This window comes from Ammospiza nelsoni, chromosome 18 (genome assembly GCF_027579445.1).
Source record: "Ammospiza nelsoni isolate bAmmNel1 chromosome 18, bAmmNel1.pri, whole genome shotgun sequence".
Taxonomy (NCBI): Eukaryota; Metazoa; Chordata; class Aves; order Passeriformes; family Passerellidae; genus Ammospiza; species Ammospiza nelsoni.
Genome location: NC_080650.1, coordinates 1,842,921 through 1,864,634, shown reverse-complemented (window position 1 = coordinate 1,864,634; position 21,714 = coordinate 1,842,921). Strand labels below are relative to the sequence as shown.

Genomic DNA, 21,714 nt, shown 5'->3' with positions numbered 1-21,714 from the left:
AACCGTCTGTTTTTCCTTTTTCCCTGCCCACACTCAGCTTTTGCCTCCTCTAACCCCACCAGAAAGTGGCTGGTGGAGCTCAGAACCCGCTGGCATGGCCTGAAGTGACTCTGACCTACTCTGCCTTCCTTACATCCCTGTTGGGTTGTACAAGGAGAAAAGAACACCTAAAATTTAGTGAGGAGGATTAAAATTGACAAATTTCTGTGCCCTGTGATGAACTGTTAAGAGGCACCGTGGAAGCCCTGGAAGATGTAGGTGGATTAATTGCTCAGAAAGTTACTCCAGTAAATTGCACTGTGAGCTGTGACAGTGCTTTTCAAATGCAAACACCAGAAAGGTTTATGAGCTGCCTTCAAACTGCCTGGTGGACTTGGCAGTGCTGGGCTGATGGCTGGATTTGATGATTCTATGGGTGTTTTCCAATCTAAATGATTCTGTGACTCAGAAGAGGCTTCAATTTTCTCTTACAGAGTTTTAAGGACAGCTGCTGGGAGGCTCCTTGCTGCCAGCACCTTCCTCACAGACACAGGAGCAGCAGCCAGTGGGTGCCACCTGGATTCCCCACCACTGAATCACACAAATGTGGTGCAGCCCTCACCCTGACCTCAAACTTCTAGCACCTGCTCATGGGTAACTCCAAGACACCTGAAATAAAACAACTAAAGAACCTGCAGCCCCAAACTATGTGCTGTTTCTTTTCCTCTCCATTGTTTTGCTGAGTTTTGCTCAGTTCTATTTTTTGCTCATCCCTTCCCTCTCTTTGCATCTCTTCCTGCTCTCTGCAAACCTTCCTCCCACCCCACAAATCTGCTGATCTGCCAGAGCACCCTCCCAGACCTTTCAAATCTCCAAATGCCTCCAGTAAGGACTTTCTTCCTTTTGCATCAACTTTCCCGCTGTTCCTTGTGGTTCTGGTGCTGCCACATGGATGTACTTTGGGAAGCTGAGCAGATTTCATGAATTCAGTAAACGTCATGACAGAAATCAAGGAAGCAGAAACACCATGGATAGTCAGGGGCTCTGGCAAATCAGATCTGGGGGAGGAGGCCAGCACTGCCAAGGCCAGACAGACACCAAGAGTGCCACAGCACCACCACAGACCACCCCAGCAGCACCAGGCAAACCTATGAATAAAATGAAAAGCTAAAGACCCAAAAGTGGCCTCATTAAAACACTCCTTCATGCAGCAGACTGAAGAGGCACTTAGCCCAGCCTAAGGGACCAAAAGCATCCTTTGCTGCCCACCAGGGAATTTGGACACGTCCCTGCTGCTCCTGTGTGGGGTGCTGGGAGGGAGAGCCAGGGAAAGCACCCTGAGTCTCAAGGCTTCTGAGCTATCCCTTGATTTGAGAGTGCCAAGAACACTATTTCCATCCCCTTCCTGGTAAATCCTTCGACCCCAAATAACCTGAGTCTACCAGGCTCATTGAGATTTGCTAATCAAACTGTTCAAAGCCAGGCTCCTGAACACAGCATTACAGAAAAGTTCTATGACAACACGCAGAGAAAGCCCAACAGAATGAAAAAGGAAGAAGCCACCCACCTCCACCTTTTAAAATTATTTTAAAGCTTCCAGCCTGCTGCCTTACCTGCCATTAAGTCTCTAGCAAACTCTCCAGTGCTGTCCCCGACCTCAGGGTAACCCCAGACTGAGCCAACAACTGCAGGCAGCAGTTCTGCCTCTCTCGCTTTCTGTTCGGGACACGTGCACTTGCTGCTGTGCCTCATTTCTCCTCCCCTGCCTGCAGCTGCTGGGTCCTGGCTGCCTGATCTCCAACAGGAGGATGAAAGGGAGGTCTGAGAGCATCCCTAGGTGCTGACCTGGGCACCAGAAACACCACAGTTCAGCCAGCAGCACCTCTGACCCTGCACTCCCAGCTCCAGCACCAGGCACATCCACACAGACAGGGCGTGCACCGACTGCTCCATCCCGATGGCCTTCCATGGCTCCAAGAATCAGCCTCTGAGGAGAATACCTCAGACACAGGAGGCCTGCAGAAAGGAAGCCTGGAGCTGCTCTTGCAACAGAAAGGCGAACTGCTCCTCCTCTCTTCCTCCCACCAGCAGAAAAGCAAGCACAAACACCCAGTGCTTGTGGCTTCCTTGGGAAACAGCTCTGGAGCAAAGCCATGGAGAAGACCCAGAGCACAGCCAGAGGAGAACCTGCAGCCCAGCTCCAGCAGCCCAAAGCGTGAGATCCCTCCTTGCTGCTTACCACGTCCTCAACCCGAGAAAGCAGCCGGGAGCTCCCCGCCAAGTTTCGGTGTAAGACAGCTTTGTTTCAAAACCACCGGGGCTTGTTTTGCCGTGAGGCTGAGGAGGAGCAGCCCGGGGTCAGGCACCACATCCGCCAGCTGGGCCGGCTCCGGCGGCACCGGCCCCGAGCGCGGCACCGGGCACGGGCAGCGCCGCACCTGCGAGCTCACCCGTGACAGGGCACTGCCCCACACTGTCCTCGTCACCCTCCACAGCCCGACAAACAGGCCTGGCCGCTGCCACGCTCCTCGAGGAGCAAACGCCGGCTCCTCGCCACCGCCACCGCGGGTTAGGGCTGCTCCTTGCAAGCTCACCCAGAGCTGCAGTGCAAATAGTTTTTATTTTCTAACAACGTGTGTTTCTGCTTAAACATTCAATGACGCCAATTAATAATAGTGTGGCACAAACAATGCCAAAACATCCCTATTTATTTCACTTCCCATGAAGGCACCCTTATCTAATCTCACAAAGGATGCCTGCTCTGTCCCTGCTGCTCGTGAGCAGCTCGTGTGCCGCCCTGGGAACGGTTAACCACAGGGGAAGTGATGGGTGATGGCACTGGGCTGGTGCCCCCAAACCGTGGCACTGGTGGCACGCAGAGCCACAGCTGGACACTCCACAGCTGCTGCTCTGCCATGTCCACGTGGTCCAGAGCAACACGGTGTCCAAGACATGACCACACTGCAGAGCCACCCCAGCCCCTGGGGAAGCACGGGGCTTGCTGAGCTTCCTGCACCCCCAGAATGGCACAGCCAGCATGGAGCAGCACATCCCAGCCTGGAACACGCCAGGGCCTCAGATCATCCCGCAGGAAATCTGTGGGGTGCACAAAGCAGCACGGCCACCACTCTGGTGGCTTTGTCAGAGACAAGGGATGTCACCCAGCCCTGCTCTGCACACCCTCGACTTTGGAAAGAGAAGTTCCCTAACATCTCCTTCTGCCAGCAGCGAGTGTGACCTATTTTAGCAATAAAAGGAAAAGTTCTCTGGTGCCTGGATACCCCTTGGCACTGGCAGCACAGATTTGCTCATCAGACCGAGAAATGCACTTTTTAGCATTTGCCTGAAGAAAATAATTTTTCCCAAAGTCAATTCTCAAAGGTAAGAGGAAGGGGAAAGGTTTGGGAGGAACCAGGGTGGTAGCAGAGCTGTCACTGCATAAGGTCCAGACTGTGAGGGGGCCAGTGTGGCACACAACCTACCATGCTCAGCCTCCCCAGCCCGGAGGAACCATCCCCTGCTGCTGAAAGCCTCCTCTGAAGTGCAAAGGAGGTGATTATTGATCCAAACAGGTTGTCCACAAGCACAAGGCTGTCTGCTCAACTTCCTCCCCCAAAACCCTGTGAGGAGCTCACTGCAGGCTTAAGAAAAAAATACCAATAACATAAACTAAACAATAACTCCTCCACAATCAGCTCTCCTGCTGAAGATAAGGTCAGTAATAAAAACCTGGCTGAATACATGCATTTTTATCTTGCCTACAGGGATGCAACATGTGCTGAAAAGACAAATGCCCTTATTGTTCCGAGACAGTCTCATTGCCATCCATCTCTCAGAAGCTGCTGACTTGGCCTTTTGTTTTAGGAGGTGACCACAGCGCGCGTGGCCCCTCGTTGGAGAGCACCAATTCCTGCTGCCATCCCTGCTGCCAGCACTGATGGCATCTGTACCAGCTGCACAGCACTGCACCCTCCTCCCTGCCCTGTCCCACCTCTGCAGCACAGCAGGGCTGTCCGCAGTGCCTGGCTGAATGTGCCATTCATGGAGCAGTCACGTCTCGGTGAGGACAGCTCTCAGCTGTTGTGGCTCCCCGGTCATCTGACCGGTGCGGGTGCTGGAGCCAGCTGCCAGCCCTCTCCCCAGCAGCCAGAGGTGCCCACAGAGCAGCAGCACATCCACTACAGTGCTGCTTTTCAGCCTCTCCCCATCACAAGACTTTTGTCCCAGTCGCATCCAGGCGCCTTTGAGTCGGGAGTGACCCGTCTGCCCTTCCTCCAGCCCCACGCCTGGTGCTGTGCTTCCTGAAGCCATGGACACACACCCAGGCTCAGCAGCTCTCCTCGCACAACAAACACAAACTCTCTACCATAAAAAACAGCAGGTCATTTAGCTCATCATCATGTTTCCTCTGTAGCCCTCACCACCTCCTACCACACCTGCTCTCATATAACACCCACACCTTATCTGCAGATCCACATAGGACCCTTTCAGCTTTCCATGTCCCCTACTCCTCCTTACACCTCCACAGCAAATCCTTCACTTACTCAGTATTTTGAATAAATGCTGTGACAATGACAACCAGCAAAAGTCCCCAGTCTCGCAGAAGTTGCCTCCAGGGGCTGGTGGGGCAGCATGATCAGAGTCAGGCCTGAAGAACAGGAAAAGGCTCCAGAAGTGGCTCTAGTGGCTTTGCCAAACCACATAAGCAGTGCAAGTTCTTTCTTCCCCTGTGGATTTGCAATCATGAGATCAACCAAAAGCAAAGCATCACCTTCTACATCAAATCATGTCCAAAAAGAAGATTAGGGAGCAACCACAGAGGTTTACTGTAACTTGAAGTAAAAGAAGTGTTTTGGATAAAGGCTGTATCCTAAAGAAAACAAGATTTAAATACAAACTGCTGTAAGCCAACTTCTTCCCAGCAATGGGAGGGAGACCCTAGGGCAGGGAATTAGGTGTCCTGTTCTTTCACTTCCATGCTCTCCCAGTCCCAGAGCAGAAAGCCAATTTCCCGAAATCCACCCCTGAGCTGCTCAGAGCTAATGCAATCTGTCACTGCAAAGGTACTCAAGAGAGACAGCGCTGAGTTCTTGTGACAGACCTGATCAGAGTCAGTATTTCCAAGGCATGCCTTTTATTTTCAGGTCATTCCTTAAAACATTAGCTGGAGCCCAGCAGGCAGAATGCAGGAGTCCCCTCACTCAGCTGGTAGAGGGAGTTTGTTCTTTGTGCTCGGAGGTGCTGCACCATAAACTCTTCTGTTTTTCCAGTTCCTGGGCCACTGACACAGACCAGCATTTTGCTCCCAGGAGACAAAAGTGTGAGTAACTACTCCAAGGAAAACCACCACAGCAGCTGTAAGGCACAGTACAGCGCCCCTGTGCAGGCTTACCTGGTGCCACTGTGCCACACCAACCATGTCACCGTGGAGAGGAGCGAGCTCCTGCCATCCCCCAGAGCCTCCCAACAGCACCTTCCAGAGCAGGACACTGCATGGAACTCGCCCTGCTCAAACTGCTGGGAGGAGGAGCCTGGGCAGGGAACGCACTCCATTCCCCCCAGGCCACTTTTTGGCTTGGACACCAAATCAACACGCAAGCTTGCACCAAGCTCTTGTCCCTGGTTCACGCGGACAGGGAAGTTATTTATCACGGGCCAAAGCAAACGAGCGATGGGGCCGGGACGCTCCTGCACAAGGGCTGTGCTGAGAATGGGGAGTTAATGAAGGAGCTGCTGAGCTGCCCCAGCCAGGAGAGGTGGCACGGGAAAAGCACAGTGGTCTCAAAGCTGGAGCAGAGGAGCTCAGGAGGGCTCAAGCTCACCTTTCCATCCCAGATGAAGCTGTGTGCAGGGAATTGGGGCAAACAGCAGGAAGGAGGCAAAATAAGCCTCTTGTTTGGTAGGGAGGGAAAAGTGCTCACAAAGGGGAATTCAAGTGATGATGGAACACCAATTTCATATAAATGTGTACACACCCCAATCCCTAATCCTGTTTAGCATCTCTAGTACATGAAACACTTAAAGCACCCCAAAAGCAGAAGCTGTTTTGTCACAGGGGCTGCTGCTTGAGGACACCTTGTGTGCCCTGACCCCCAGCATCTCCAGCACCTGATACCACCCTCCAATCTGCATCCCAAGCCACACCATTCCTGCTCTGAAATGTCAGGGCACTAGCAGGAGCAGGAAGGCTGGTAAGGAGGTCACAGCAAGAAACTGGATTCACACAGGAGACAAAGAGGGGAACCCTTCTGTTCCCAGGGAATATTGATCACGAAGAGGTTTTAAAAAGAAAGGGGGACGTGCACTACACAGGAAAATTGATCTGTTTACAGAAAATATCTGCAGGTTGCCTGAAAATGAATATCCTTCATGTGAAAGTTTCCTTTGAGAGAGCATGAACTTTGGACACATTAGAAGGTTAAGAGCGTAAGTAATGTGTTTTTTCACCTTTAGCTAAAGGTCACGAAGCATTCAAACAATTCCTCTGTTTCCAAGCTGAACATGACAGAAGTCAACTGCACACCCCAACATTACAGCTAATGAATATGGAAAACAGAAATGTTTTCCCTGCACTTTGGCCAAGAACCACTCTGTGCCCTTAAGAAGAAACTGCTGATTATTGGAGGTTTTAGTTTTACCTCAAGAAAGTCAAACAAACCAGAACCTTTTCACTAAGCTTCCTTCTTCCCGTTTAAAGCATGTTAACTTGTCAAAGCTTTTTGCAAGTCATTGTCTACTAAGGCAGAATTAAACTCAGGGTCATTATAAAATTTTGCACCCTTTTCACATCACACTCAGCCTTCCCAACAGCTGCTGGGACCAGGTGTCTCTCAGTGAGGAGGAAGAGGAGGAATACAAGCACTCGTTTGCTGCGTCAGCCATTGGAGAGAGCTCAGTCTGGGTCAGACCCACGGGTTCACAGCCCTGCCCAAAACTGGCAACCAAGAGTGAAACCAGACAACAAACATCCTCACTCAACCAGTACTGGTCTTCTCTGCCAGCTCCAAACTCAGCAGTAGCTCGTGGAACATGCTGCTGGGAGGAGGTGCCCATATGTACAAAGCATATTTCTGTTTGTTTACTTGAAATACACTTTTTTTCCCCTATTTTGTTGGATATTCCCTTAGGCTTTGTGCGATGGGAGAAGAAAAATCCCTCAGCCTGCTTCCACTGCCTCCTGCCCCTTCACAACATCTCCTCTCACTTGCCTCATCTGTGAAATCAAACAGCTGCAATCCTTTAAATCACTTTTCATAAAGTGTCTCCAAGCCTAAAATAATGTCACGGCTCATTTCTGAGCTCAGCATTCCTGCCGCGCCGCATTTCCCTGGGTGCGACCGTCACAGTTGAGCTGTGATTATTTATTTATATTATAATAGCATTTGCAGCCCTGCTGTGCTCAGCCCTGCACACGCGCCCAGGAGGTGACCCAGGGCGTTTCCACCACCAGGATAAGGATCCCTGAGCTGACGAATTCCCAGTTCTCAGGAAAGGATGTCTTGGAACGCAACAAACCAGAACCAAAATTTAATTAGATGCAAGACATGTTAGTGTCGGGTTGGTTTTGGCCTCTCTTGGTTTCTTCCAAACAAGCCCTCACTGTGCAAACACACCCCATGACAAAACTGACCTGGCCAAGACATGCAAGCAAATACCACTGACTTTTAATATTAAACAGCACAGCAACTTCAAAGGAACTTCTTTGGGCTTGGGCTCTCCTCTCCCAAGCAATCCCACCAGAGATCAGCTCCAGCCCCAGAGCCATGGCCAGGCTCCAGCTCACGGCGCCGCCGAGCAAGAGCCACGTGTTTGTGAACAGCTGAGAGCGGCGGGGCAGATCACGCAGGGACACGCTCCCACAAACACTGCCTGCCCTCCCAGCACGGGCAAGGTGCGTCCCTTTGTGTGGGGCTGGCACGCTGCTGCCCACAGCAATCTTCTGGCTTTCCATCCAAAACACATCTCAGCTCGGAGCTCTCCTGCATCCAGACACCCAAAAGGTATCACATAACTCCGGGTGATTACATGTGCCTGTAAAAATAGCTTCTAGAAGTGAATGCCAGCAGCTTCTTCCAACATTAATACAGCAGAACAGAACCAGTGTTCACTGCAGGCTGCAGAAACCCCCAGCTCCAGCCCACTGCAAACAACTGCTCTGCTCATCCTGCTGTTGCAGCACTAAGGGGAAGCAGTTGGGATTCCGCAGGAGACGAGGGCTCAGCACTCCAAAGAGGAGCCATTCACACTCTTTTTAATATCTGTCTCCACACTGCAGATGGAGGTTCCTTTGGTTTGCATTTAAACCACAGTCTTGCAACAACTGCAGATTGTGCTCACCTGGTTGCATCCTCCTCCTGCTCGGGTTTCTTATAAAAAGGAGAACTGGGATTTTCTTTTTGAAACAAATGCTCTTGGTTACATTCCAGCCCCCAAACAAACAGGCTCACAGCAATGGAAGCAAAGCTCCCATAAATCGAACCAGGTCAGCGTGTCTCATAGCCAGGATGAAAAGCTCCTTTGTGCAGCAGCACGCAGGCCCCGAGCGATGTAGATGAGCCAGCAAACGCAGCCAAGAGCTCGTCCCGCGCCCTCCTTAACGTTTCTATTTCAAAGCCTTTCCAATCTCCAGGTCTGCTCCTTGTGCCACTCTGCTGAAGCCAGGCAAAGAGGGCAAATAAGGGAATTCCAGCCCTTCACTGGTTTCATGGGTTTCCAGGCTCTCAAGTCAAACACTAAAACCAGCACAGACTGAATTTGACCATTCAGTAGCTGTGACTCTCAAATGCAACCCCCAGACAAGGTCTCCTGCCTGATTGCATTTCAGGGACCTTCCACCTCATTGTGATCCCCCAAGAAGCAGCTCCAAAGACTCTTGGAAGTGTGAGCCATACTTCAGCACCTAATAAGATTCCTTTAAGCAGCCTGAGCTGACTAAAGCTGTTCCACTAAGAAGAGTTTCCTCTGTTAAGGGCTTAAACGGAAAACATTCACCCATCCAGGATGAGCAAACCCAGGCATGAGTGAGACAGCACAGAAAGGAGAGGTTGGATCCAGGTGAATTAACCTCTGTGCATTCTGGTACATTCAACAAGGCAGAGCCAAAAAAAAAAAAAAATCATCTCCAGCTTATGCCTTGATCCAAGAAGAGAAAAGATTACAGGTCAAGACTAAGGGGGGGGAAAAGAGGGGGAAGGATAAAATGGAAAGCTCAGCAGCTCAGTTATCTGCTTCCTCCCCAGGAGAGCTGCATAAAGAGAAGCAGACCTGCTAACAGAGGGCAGGAGGCAGGTTCACTCTCAGCAGCTTGCCTGGGAACCAGGAGAGCTCTCCTGCGGTTGTGAGGAGCAAGGACTGGGTTCACTGGGAAGCAGCGAGCCCACACATAGGAGATGGTCCTTCCCTTGTGATTCAGTGCCAAGGAAAGGCCATTCCAGAAAGGGCTGGAGGGCATGTGCTCCTGCTCCACAAGAATGGTCAAACCTTCCCCTTTGCCCCCAGGCTGGATACACCCAACCAAGGGTGCTCTTGCCAGGAGGACAAACAGACACAGGCACTCAGAAATGATGAGCCAGAGCCCATGAGCACCACCACAGCAAGTGCTTAGGAAAAGGCTGGAAAGAGGGAGAAAAACTGAAAGCACCATATGGAGAAACAAAAGAGGATCCCATGAGAGAGGAACAATGAAATCCTGTACCAAAGACACGGAAATGTAACAGCCGCATCCCAGAGCGGCACCGGGGACACCCCTGTGGGCTCCCATCCTGCCAGGGGCTGGGGTAGGAAAGCCATGGCCTATTGTATTTGGGGGGGTGCCCCAATGAAGGAAGAAGTGATGAATCTGACTCCATGTTCTCAGAAGGCTAATTTATTATTTTATGATACTATATTATGTTAAAGAATAAACTAAACTATACTAAAGAATACAGAAAGGGTACTTACAGAAGGTTAAAAAGATAATATTGAAAACTCATTACTCTCTCCAGAGTCCTGACACAGCATGGCACTGGTTGGCCATTGAGTCAAAACAACTCACCAGAAACCCAATGAAACAACCACCTGTTGGCTAAACAACCTCCAAACACATTCCAAAAGAGCAAAACACAGGAGAAGCAAATGAGATAAAATTGTTTTCCTTTTTCTCTGAGGCTTCTCAGCCTCCCAGGATAAAAACCGCGAGCAAAGGGATTTTCCAGGAAATGTGGCAGTGTCCTTACCGCGTGTGGCCGGGCGATCTGCACCGGGTAGGACATGGCGTGCGGGGCGTAGCGCGGCTCGGCCGCGCGCCAGCTCTGCGTCACGGGCTGCGTGGAGCCTGACATGGCCAACGACCAGGCTGCCTCCAAATCACCACCAGAGGATTAGGAGAGCAGAGAGCTCCTCTTCATCGTGTGTGCGCTTCCCACGTCGTGCAAGAGCTGGAAGGAAGCGGGAAAACAGCAGGTTAAAATCCAGTCAGCCGCAGTCCTGTGAGACAGCCGAGCGTCAGGGCTTGGGCTGCCACCAAAACCTCACTGCCCTCGCAATTCCCCATTCTCCATCTGGCAGACCCCACTGCTAAGTTTCTTCTGTAGATTACTCCTATCACAGGAAGTCCAAACGTAAGATTTCTCCAAATTTATCCCACCCAATTTCCCCGGAAAGCCTTCACCCACCCCCAGCAGGAGTAGAAAACCAAACTGCCAGCTATTTCTTTGGGTCCTGTTGAGCTCTAAGTCTCTTGGAGATAGGTATTTTTTTTCAGGGTGACTCAGTTTCCAAAAACACAGTCTAGAGTTTTGGCATTTCAACACAAGGCCCAAAAAGGCACCAGGTCCCTCCCCAGCCCATCCCTTTCAACCTCCACAGTCTCACATGTCAGTGAGATCCTTTCCAAGCTGTGGCCACTTCTGCAGCCCTCTGAGATAAGCCCTGATCTAATGGCAGGAGGGACACCAGGCACTGACCTCGCCTGCAGCTGTGTCCTTCCACGAAGCGACAATAAAACCCAGCACTAAAGCATGTCACACACCTTCAGTGCCACCTGCATCAACCCCTTGTGATGGGGCCAGAGTGCCAGAGAACACAGCACAGCCCCGAGGGTATTTTCACAAACACCCTGTCACCCACACATTCACTCCTCTCCCACCTGCTGCAATTCCTTTAGCAGCTGCAACAAAATCGGGAAAACCAACAAAGTGGGAAGGTGCCTCTTGGCCCCAAGGGGAGATTTACAAGTTACTGATTTTTATAGATACTTCACACTGTTTGCTTGGTGATGATTTTAAGCCTCCTGGTTTTTGTCTGGATTACAATCAAAAAGTAACAAAGGTCTAAATGCTGCCCTTCATGGCTGTGAGTGTGAGGTGCATTAACTATTATTCTCAAATTAACAGCTAGTTAACAAAGCATAAATTGCCTCTGCTGCCTGCCCGGGTCAGGGGATGTTACAGGACTGATCCCAAGCAGGGATCAGCTCCCTGGGACCCATTCCCCATCCCAGCCAGGGCTGTGCACGCTCACACAGCTCCTCCCCAGTGCAGGTATGTGCTACGTATGGATCTGTGCGAGGTTTTTGGCCGTATCAAACTCTTCCAGCAGCACATGAGGAACAGCAAAGGAAACCTGCAGTGCTCCCAGGAGCCTCTCCCCACACTTGTGGTCTCTGTGCATGGGGAGCACAGCCAGCCCCAGCCAACGCAATTTCAACTGAAACAGCAGTTGGCATGCACAAAAACCAGAAAGGGGGTGGGAAAGCTGGGGAAAAAAATAAGAAAAAAGAAAGAGGAAGCTTTTCTTTTTCTATTTCTTTTCTCTCCTGCGAGACCACAGATGAGCCCGTGCTGATAAACCCCTCGCTATCTGCTGCAGGCAGGCACAGGGCTGCTTCTCTGCTTTGCCAGCAGCCACGCACCTCACAGCCAGAAATAAACCAAACCAAGCAACTGTCCCTGGCAGCCAGGCACCACCAGGGCAAGGCAGCCCTCTCACCCAGAGGTCAAATCTTACAGAAATCATCTCAGCAAATCCCCATGAAGCCTAAGCATGGCAGACACACAAAGACATCACCACACTCCTGAGGGAGGACAGGTGAGTCTCTCTGAATGAAGTATTTCACCAAGTGACAAATGGAAAAAGACAAGGTTTAGCTCTCCAGGCAGGGTGCAAAGGGGCAACCAGGTCCCTCCTGCTTTCCCTTACTCCCTGCACAAGGGCTGGGATTCACCCCCGTTCTGGACCCAGGGCACCTTACCTTAGCCCAGGGAAGCACCGGTGGCCTGGAGCAGAGGAGACAGCCTCCCCCTGCAAGAGCTTGGCGTGCTCAGCGCAATCCAGCCGGGCAGGAAAGCCCCTGAGCACACGGGGGAATTCAGAGATACCCAGAACAGGCGCATTTATACTTCCAGTATGACTGTCCCACTTCCCCTCGTGCTTCCGACTGGATGGGATTGTGCTCACCCATTCCCAGCCCAAGCTGGGGGCTGTGCCAGGGGCACGTGGTCCCAAAAACCTGCCGTGCTCACCCTCCCGGGAGACACCAGCACCCTCCCAGCCCTCCTGCAGCCCAGCTCTAGGGCAAACCCTCCCTGCAGCTGCCAAGGACATGTGCACGGGGCTCTCGGGCTCTGAAAGCTCAGTGGGATCTGCTGTAATTTAAGGTACTTTCCCAATAACAGATTCAAACTCAGACATCTTGGCCCACAGCCACCTACAAGTTAATTAGCACATGTAAAAATATACATATACACACACAGACACACACTCCAACCCAGAGTCCATGGCGGCTTTCAGCAAGCCAAGGCTTCCTGGAAGCACAGCAGGTAGACCTGACCATGCTGAGGCAGCTGTCCACAGTAAAAGAAATAGGATTATTTTTTTCTTTAACTCTTCAGATCAGCAGTTCAGCTTAAAACACAGCACCAGGTGCAAAGCCACATGGTGTCGAGCTCTAAAACAGTTTAAAAGCTTTTTTGCCTCAGTCTGTGCAACTAAAAAAAGTTAACAGTCTACTAGAGGAATACAGACACAGGATGAAACACAGGGGCCAACAAAACCGTCCTGCACCAAGGCACAGTGCCTGTGAGCTGTGCCCTGCATTAATCACAAGCCAGCAGCAGCACAAAAGGATTTTTCCTTAACAAGGGCAGCAAACCACCTCTGCCTCTATTGAGGTTTCTCGTTAGAAACCCTGGGAAGACAAAAGTAGAAATCACATGGTCCTTGCAGGCAGGAGAGAGGCACTGCCCATGCATTCCCACATCTGCAAACAGCAGGTCACCAGCAAGGTCCCAGCACAAGCCCTGGTTGTTTCTGCCACAGCAGGACTGAGCTGGAGCCAAACAAGGTCACCCAAGCACTGGGGCAGCTCCACGGATGCCTCAGATCACAGCTCAGGTCCCATTTCTACACCCCAGTGCCCAGCCCAGCAGGCAGAAGGGCTGTGGGGGCTCCCACTGGGGATAAAGTGGGAGCACATGCTGCAGGACATGCACTGGTGCCCTTCTCTGGGTGCAGCTGGGACACCACCAGGACACCTATTCCCAGCAAAAGCCTCCTCCTCCCAAACTCTATTAATTATTTTTAAGAGAGGAACGCAAACAATAGGAACAGATTAATGGAATGAGAGAGAGAGTGGGGCCAGGCTCCTTAAATCTTTAAAATCAAACTGTTTAGTTCTTACTTTCTCAACTGATTTTGATGAAGAACAGACATTGTCTCACAGGAAAGGTATTTCCCCCCCCAGTCAGAGTCTCCATCTGAGACTGCTTTACCCACAGACCTGCATTAGCCATTACAGCTCTAGGTACCAGGAGATTTATGGTCTCTGATTAGGAACAGGAGAAAGCTGGAGGTTATCACCACAACCAGAATCAGGGCTACAACATGAACCTGTGGAGGAGGTGAGTGCCTATGGAGCCTCCTGTACCTGTTTATACTCACAGGATTCCACCCCACTGCTAAAGCCTTCAAAACTGCCCCATCCTCCCCTGCCACCACCCTGCTCTCCTGTTTCCCCTCTTCACGTGCCATTTACCATCTAAAACTGTTTCCCCATCACCTGTTCTCCCAATTCTCACCACAAAATCACACTACAGGCCACAGCAAGTTGCTGCAGGCTGGCCCACATGCCAAGAAGCTCTGCCCCAGCACCAGCCAGCTGCCAGCAGTGTCCTCAGCCTGTGCCAACGGGGAGCACAGCACCAGGCCAAGCACATTCACATCCAAAAGAGGGGCACAGAGAGTCCACAGCACCCTGCAGCCACCTCTGGGTTCCCAGCCCACAGCCCCTGGGCACAGCTCCAGCCTGGACCTTCAGTGCAGCTCCTACCACAGCAAAGCCTCACTGATACAGGCAGGACCCTGCTAAACCCTGCAGCTCTAAAATAAGGGGCTTGCAATTACATCCAGCTGCAAAAAAAAAAAAAAAAAAATTAATTAACATCATCCAACACACTTGTTGCTCTTCAAAGTTAGAGACAACCTTCCTGATTTGCTCTGGGCTCCTCAGGGAGAGCAGGATTCCCAGGTGAGGTCCCTGGCTTGACTGGTACAACACAAATGTGGGCCAGTTGCTGTAATTACCCCGGGCCTGAGTTCATCTATCTGAAAGGTGAGAACAACAAGACACTCCCAGCTCACAGAAAATACTGGTTCACCTGTTCTCAGAGGAGTTTTAGAGATCCCAACGAAAACACAGGGCTCCAGTTCAAAACACACTTTTTTTTTTTTTTTTAAAGCAAGGACATGCTGAAATAAGATTAACAGAATATTTTGTTTCCTAAGCCCAGAGTAACGTTACTCAACTTGTGGTCTACGGACCATGGGTGATCTGCAGAAGACGTTAAGAGGAGCCCACAAAACGCCTGCCATACCCCTTATTGAAAGGCAACAACTACTACCACCACACCATGCAGACATGGCAAATAAGAGAAATACTGCTGGCACTCACCAGTGCATTTAACTGAAGAGTATTGACAACAAAGCTCATATTTAATTACATTAAATGATGCAGTTTTTGGAAAAAACAACAAAGTCATCTTTAATCAAATGCTAAATACATGACAATTTTCCTCCTCAAAGAAGAAATAAAAGGTACATATCCTCCAGTCAACTCGTGCATTTTCAAATAAAAGTTAAGGAGACCTTTGTAATGATGCTTAATTAATACCAAGCTGTAACATCCACCTCCAGGAGTCCAACCAACCACGGTGCCTAAAAATCCCCAGCACCCAGCTGTGTGTGGCACAGCAGAGAGCATTGCCTGTCAGCCTCCACCCCACTGACTGCAGCTCCAGATCAAAAACAGACCTAAAAAGCAGCTAAGAGATTTACTCACTCTTTCTTTAAAGGACTAGTGGAAGCAGAAATAATTTAGATGTGATGAAAATGGGTAGAGAGCTTTCCTAAGAAATGCACCACAACGTAACGTTAATGGATTTGTCTAATCAATATGTGCATGAAATTTTCTTGGAAGACAGTTGACATTATACACAAATATTTGTCTGTACTGTATCTATGAAGTCCTTTCAAGAGGAAAGCAGGCTGTCTGCCACAAATTTAGGGCTCTATTCAGAACAACAAAGATAACAATGTCAATGTCTGCAGTCCGGGAACCCACAGTTCAATCACAGCAGAGCACAGAGGTTTTACATTAACATTGCAGCACGGGGTCAACAGGAAAAATCAGGCACATCCTGAGCTCTGTGGCATGAAGGAGAGGTTATTTCAACCCCAGGGATCAAGGCTTGTACCTGCATGTGATCCTAACACATTCTCCTTGCTTTGGAGGAGCACAGAATTCAAGGCAGACTGGCAGCATCCCGCACACGATGGTCACACTCCTCAGCTGCTCCCCCAACATCAGCAACCAAAACAGCTCTGGTCCCATTCCCCAGCTCACCCGCTGGCAGAGCTCTCCTCCCTCTTCTCTTTTGTCCAGATGACTTCTGAACTAGATTCTTCCTTGCCTGACCAATGGTGCGGATGCACAAGCAATTATGGCAGCAGATCTGGGGGAAGAAGGGACCTTGCAGCACCACCAGAGAGCTGCTCAGAGCAGGGTGTCGCCCTTGTAAGAAGGTACAGCTGCTCCCTGAGGCCATGGAGGGGCTGACAGAAGCTCAGGAGTGAAGCCTCCCGTGCTGGTTTGCTGTCTCACAGCTGCAATCAGGCTGCATCAGCTCTCACAGCCACGGCACAGCTCCACACAGAACCGGTTCCAAGCCCTGATGAAAGATGACTTCTCTGCCCTGCTCCTATCGCTGCCCAAAGCCACAAAGCAGGATTTGCCACTTGCATTTCTCCTTTTCAATCTTTCCAAGCTATTTTGGGCATGGGACCCGTGTTTAGCTCTGCCCCAAGATAACCTTTGCCAGCATTTGTGTGTACAGATCTTGGCACCGCACGGAGCAAGGTCAGAGTGCTGGATTTTGCCAGCCCCATTCCCAGCAGTGTTTGAGATGCAGGTTTGCCAGGCCAGCTGCTCCCAGCCTGATGCTTCTGGAAAGGACATGCTGACTGTGCACTGTGACTGCTGTCCCTGACAGCCCTTGCTCAGACCCCAGCCCACAGGAGACTCTGAGGAGACACCTGCACACCCACCCCAGCACTCCTTCTCCTCAGGGGAGCACTTGCAGGGGATTTCACACGCTTTAAACACATCCCAGCCCTCAGCGGAGGGGCTGCAAGTGACCTTGTGATGGTTCCCAGAGGGACACGTATGTGCTTAAAAGAACAAGACTGACCCCTTTCTCTTTGCAGGAGCACTTGGCCGTCACTCCCCAGCTGCAGGGACGTTGTCTTATTAAAATGCACAAGCCACACACCAAGTGCCAGCCTGGCCATGGCTCCAGCCTCAGGTCAGCATCAACATGGCCAGTCTGAGTCTTTGCTTTTCAAATCCAGTCCTAATGTGCCTCTTTTCCTTTAGTCTCCCAACTCCCAGTGTTGGATTCCCCCTTGGAATCCATCTGAAGAACACAAGCACCTCCCGATTCTGCCGTTGAGACTGGTAAACCATGCAGACAAGGCATGGCTCTTTGAGCAGCCAGCCTGTCAGCAGGGACGCGATGGCAGAGCTGCTCCTGTTATGCAACAGCATCCTTGCTCCTGTGCCAAGGCACCCACAGCCCTGCAAACCCATTCCCAAGTTTCCCAAGCTCCGAGGGAAGCAGGGACAGCCAGCACGCACACGGCCACACGCAACCCACATGCCCTAAGGGACACTTGCAGTAATTAAAGATAGTGACAAAGAACAGTGAAACAGGAATCCACACTCAAAAAAAAAAAAAAAATGTAAAAAGGGGAGGTGGGATTTGGATCCATGCACAGGCCATTCATGGAACAAAGGAGTTATTTTAAGGCTGGGCTGGAAATAGAAAACAAATTAGACCATGCAAGGCCTTTGTTGAAGATGATCTGCAAAGACAAATGGAAACGCCTGGAGAGGAAATTAAAAAAAAAACCCAAACATGAAACCACCCGGGCACTGGGACTGCAAAGGGAAACAGGGCAGGGGAGTGGAGAAGGAAAGGAAAGGAGTGACAAATCAGATGCCAAAAAGGAGACAGATAAGAAAACCAGTGCAGGACAGCAAAAGCAGACTAACAGAACTGACTGGTAAAACCTCAGGGATGGACAAACAGCTAAAAATGCCCCATTTTGCTGTGGAAACACATCCCAAAGTCCCAGATCCAGAAATGCAAGAGTTGAAACTAAAAAGCACATCTGCTGGGGCAAGATGGGCTGTGCAAAGCAACAAACCAAACCCTCCTCCTCCTGCCCAACCCCCTGTCTGGCAGCCTGGCATGCTGCAATACCCACCCTGTGCTGCCACATCCACCTGGGATGGGACCCAGGCAATTTTAACCATGGTGCAAGTGCAGACAGCCCGTTCCAGGGCAAAGCTCCTTCTCTCCCCACTCCCAGACCCCATTTCTCTCTTTTCCCTGCTCACACTCTACACCATCTCACATTAAACATGGACTTAAATGCTGGAGCTGTTACGCAGCTCTAATCTCCACTGAATAAACACACACTAGCAAGTTTAAATCAAAAAAACCCCACGCAATTCCTTGCTGACAATGACACTGTGTAAGCATCTGGGAATTCCAGCCCCACTCCCAAGTGCACTGAACAGCACATTAACAACCATCACTGTAACAACACATCACCACTGTGTCCACTCGCTGCTCCCAGGAGCTAACCCAGAGCCCAGGCTGCCCAGACAAACAGGGCTTTTAAAATGCAAGGCAGATTACAAAGCACCTGCGAGATTTATTTATATATTTTGCGCAGAACACGCTGCTCATTTGATTTTCAAACCCTTCAGTTCATGTTGCTAAAGAGACAGGTCCTCTGATGTCTTGGGCACATTCATGAAAGCGAGGGGAGTCATCTCCTCCAGATCCTTTTGTTGAACAAATTACTCAGCTCAGGAGTGACATTTTCAGTTATTTACATCCTGAATAAAGAAGGGAAATTCATTTTCTGGAGTTCCTAAGATAAGTTCTTTGAGGAAGATTGTACCACTAAACATTTTCTCCTTTCGCACGTTCCCAGTTTTCAAAGGCGACAAAACATCTTTGCCTTCTAAATTATTCCTTTTCTTTCATGATCCTGTAATGATTCAGGAGTCTAAACTTCACATGAGGATCTTTGAAGAGCACCAACTGCCAGCATAAAAGCTGAACTATTGTGACAAACTGCACAGTTTAATGCCTCCCTAGGAAGACACGTGCAAAGGAACAGAATTACCCTAGGGAACCGAAACGAAGCCTGCAAATAAATTAAATGACCTGTAAACCAAGGTACTCAAAAATATATGACATGCTATGCAACTGTGCCATAAAATATCACTAAAGGAAGGGGTCTTTTGGGAGCAGAGTTGTTTTAAACTAACCCATTTCACTCCTGGTTTTCACTGCAGTTGTTCCACACACCCAGCACAGCCCTGCACCCCAGAATCCAGATGGGAACTGAGGTAATGCTACCTCAGCCACTGGTGATGGTCTGTCAAATACCAGCTCTGAACCCTCCCCTGGGCCTTCCTCCTAACATCCTCCAGGTAATTACTAGCAGATAGAGTCAATTTTCAGCCCAGGTTAATAACTGAATCCCAGCTATTTGTTGCTGCATATTGCTGCTGCTTTCATTTCTCCCCAGGAACACTGATGAGAAGTTCTGGCTCGCTGGTGGCCCAGAGAAAGGAGCTGCTCATTAGTTCACAGTCAGACAGGTCCAAGCAGTAGCAGCCATTAATTGGCTATATTCTGCTTTTCTTGTCTAGGTAATTAATAGCTTCTAGACAGAAAGTCAAAGTCTCTCTAGAGGCACCAAAAAATTCCAATGTTTGCATACAAGGAGGGCAATTTGCAGAGAGGGAAGGGGAGCAGGAGAACATCACCTCCACCTCCTCCTCCCTCCCCTTGTCAGATACCCCATACATAAACCACAGCCCAGTGCAGCAGGAGGCCTGGACTGCAGCAAACCTGCTCTGAATCCACAGAGGAGTCTTACCCTGGAAAGAAGGAAAGGCTTGCACAGCTCCAGCTCCCTCCAGCTCCACTCCAAGGCACACAGCACTTTGCAGGAGCCAGGCTTTGGGTTGTGTTTCCAGAGACAGGCTTACAGAACAGCTGGGGATTCCTGGTGTGTTTAATAACTGAACTCATGCAAGTGGACAATCAGGATCTCAGTGCCTCCCTGCCAGCTCAGTCCTGCTGACAGCACGCTGTCCAAAGCTGTCAGTCACTCCCCAGCAGTCCTGCCTTGTCCATCAGGACACTTCTCCAACAGCAGCCTGCCCAGACCTCTGTCATTTACCTCTCCTGGGCTTGGGGCAATGGTTTTCAGCCTGTCATTTACAGGTGTCTGGGAGCCTGAGGACTCAGTTTGCAGGACTCCTTGAAAGGTGACTGTAATTCACACTGCACAGATGAGGTATCTCACAGGGTCTGCTGCTGCAGGGAGAGGCAATGAGCACTGGGGTCAGAAAACTCTGCTCTGCCTGCCCTGTCACATGGGAGGGAGGGGAGACTGCCTTGTGTGCTGGCAAAATGCCCAGTCCCTGGGCTATCAGTCCATCCTGTTTAGCAACTGCTGAACTCCAAGCTATTTAGTAATAATAATTAATAACTACTCTAAAAACCCCTGAGCTGCCAATGCCAAGCTATTCCTAAAGTGAGTCACTGGCCCGGTTTGCTGTTGCCACTGCACAGGCACAAACAGGGAGCTCCTGTCCCCCTCCGCCTGTCCTGGGGCCAAGGTTCCAGAGGGCTCCTCACCCTCCAGCCATGTCACAGAAACAAAGCAAACCACGAGGGCAGCGTGTGACACCAGGCAATCCTCCTGATGTGGGCAGCACAGCAGCTCTGCCCCCGACTCACTGAGCTCACACCAAGCTGGGCTGGACACGAGCACTGGGGATGCCAGCAGAGGAAATAGGAGAGAGCCACAGCCTCAAGGTCAAATACTGCTTTTGTGGAGCTATAGAAACAAATTATGGCATAATAATCTTTCCAGAGTCCATCTGGGAGGTACTTAAGGATGCTTCCCAGTACTTCCATGCATTGAGCTAATAACCTTGATGAAGGCCTCACATTTAAACTGAGATGAACACTGATCATGCACAGCAAGAAAAGACATGGCATCCAAAATTGTCTCTGCTGAGGCAATGAGTTTCCTGGGGTAAAGCTGAAACAAGGCAGCTTACACAGGCATAGCTCGGACAATTATTGCCCCCAAATCTCCACAACTTGGGCAGTTGAGCTGCCCATGAGACAGCTGCCTTGAACAGCCCTGCTGCTTCACTGGGAGTAGCCAGTGACGGTGGATTTCACTGAAAACAGCTGTGGTACCACAGCACACAGCCCTTGCCACTGCTCCTGCAAAGCCTCTGAGCCCACCCAGGGAACACAAATCCAAGAAAAAAAAAAATTAAAAATGAAGCCAAATTCTTTTTAAACAGCCAAGAGGCCATCAGAGCACCCCAGGTGTAAAGCAATCACATCAGGAGTTACTCTCTGCACAGCTAGGCAGTGTGTGTGTGCTCCTGGGCCCCTCTGGCATGGCAAAGTCCTTATTTGTCCATCTTTGGAGCTGCAATTCCAGAAGAATTCACACCACTGGGTACTGTGGTGTGCTCAGTGGGCACAGACATGCCACTTCAAACTGGAAAAACAGCAAGTTTCTGTATTTGGGTAACTCTCCAGCTTTTAAGTTGCGCAGGAATTTTTATGGATGAACACAACACGCACATTGTGAAGCTCTGTCGCATGCTTTACCAAGGAAACTGAATCTGCTTTAATACAAAACACTTGACCACAGTTTCAACCAATGGAAGAACTGCCCGCCCTTCAGAAGGAGCAATGCCATCCTGCCAGCAGTTGGGAAACAGCAGGATTCCCACACCAGCACTGTCCCAGGAGCAGCCCCACAGAGCTCAGCAGTGCTGCCTTGCAGGACAGAGGTGACCCAGGTGCAAGGCTGCTGACTGACTCAGGTAGGATAGGGAGCTCCTCAGTCCTCCTCCCACAGCTCTGGTTTAAGGGGTGTGGAATGACTTAATTATGCCCCTCAAGGCAGGAAGAAGTCGCTTGTCTTTAAATACTCAAACTTTTATTGAGTTAACAAGTTTTAACAAGGTCAAGGCCTGAACAGTAAACTCTTACCCGAAGGGGAATTTGCTGTTTCCCCTCTTGCAGTTCATTAGTGTCCCCCACAGTTTATTTCTTATCCCTGGGTTAAAGTGATAAACTT

At 50.3% G+C, this 21,714-nt stretch overlaps 1 protein-coding gene across 1 annotated transcript in view; it reads right to left on the bottom strand.

Annotated features, from left to right (window-relative positions):
* Positions 1-21,714, bottom strand: part of NCOR2 (nuclear receptor corepressor 2) — a 226,199-nt gene that overhangs the window by 145,792 nt on the left and 58,693 nt on the right. Inside the window, exon 2 of the mRNA XM_059484874.1 lies at positions 10,194-10,394. Within this exon, the coding sequence (XP_059340857.1) occupies positions 10,194-10,298 (105 nt within the window). The 5' untranslated portion in view covers positions 10,299-10,394. The remainder of the gene's footprint in view (positions 1-10,193; positions 10,395-21,714) is intronic.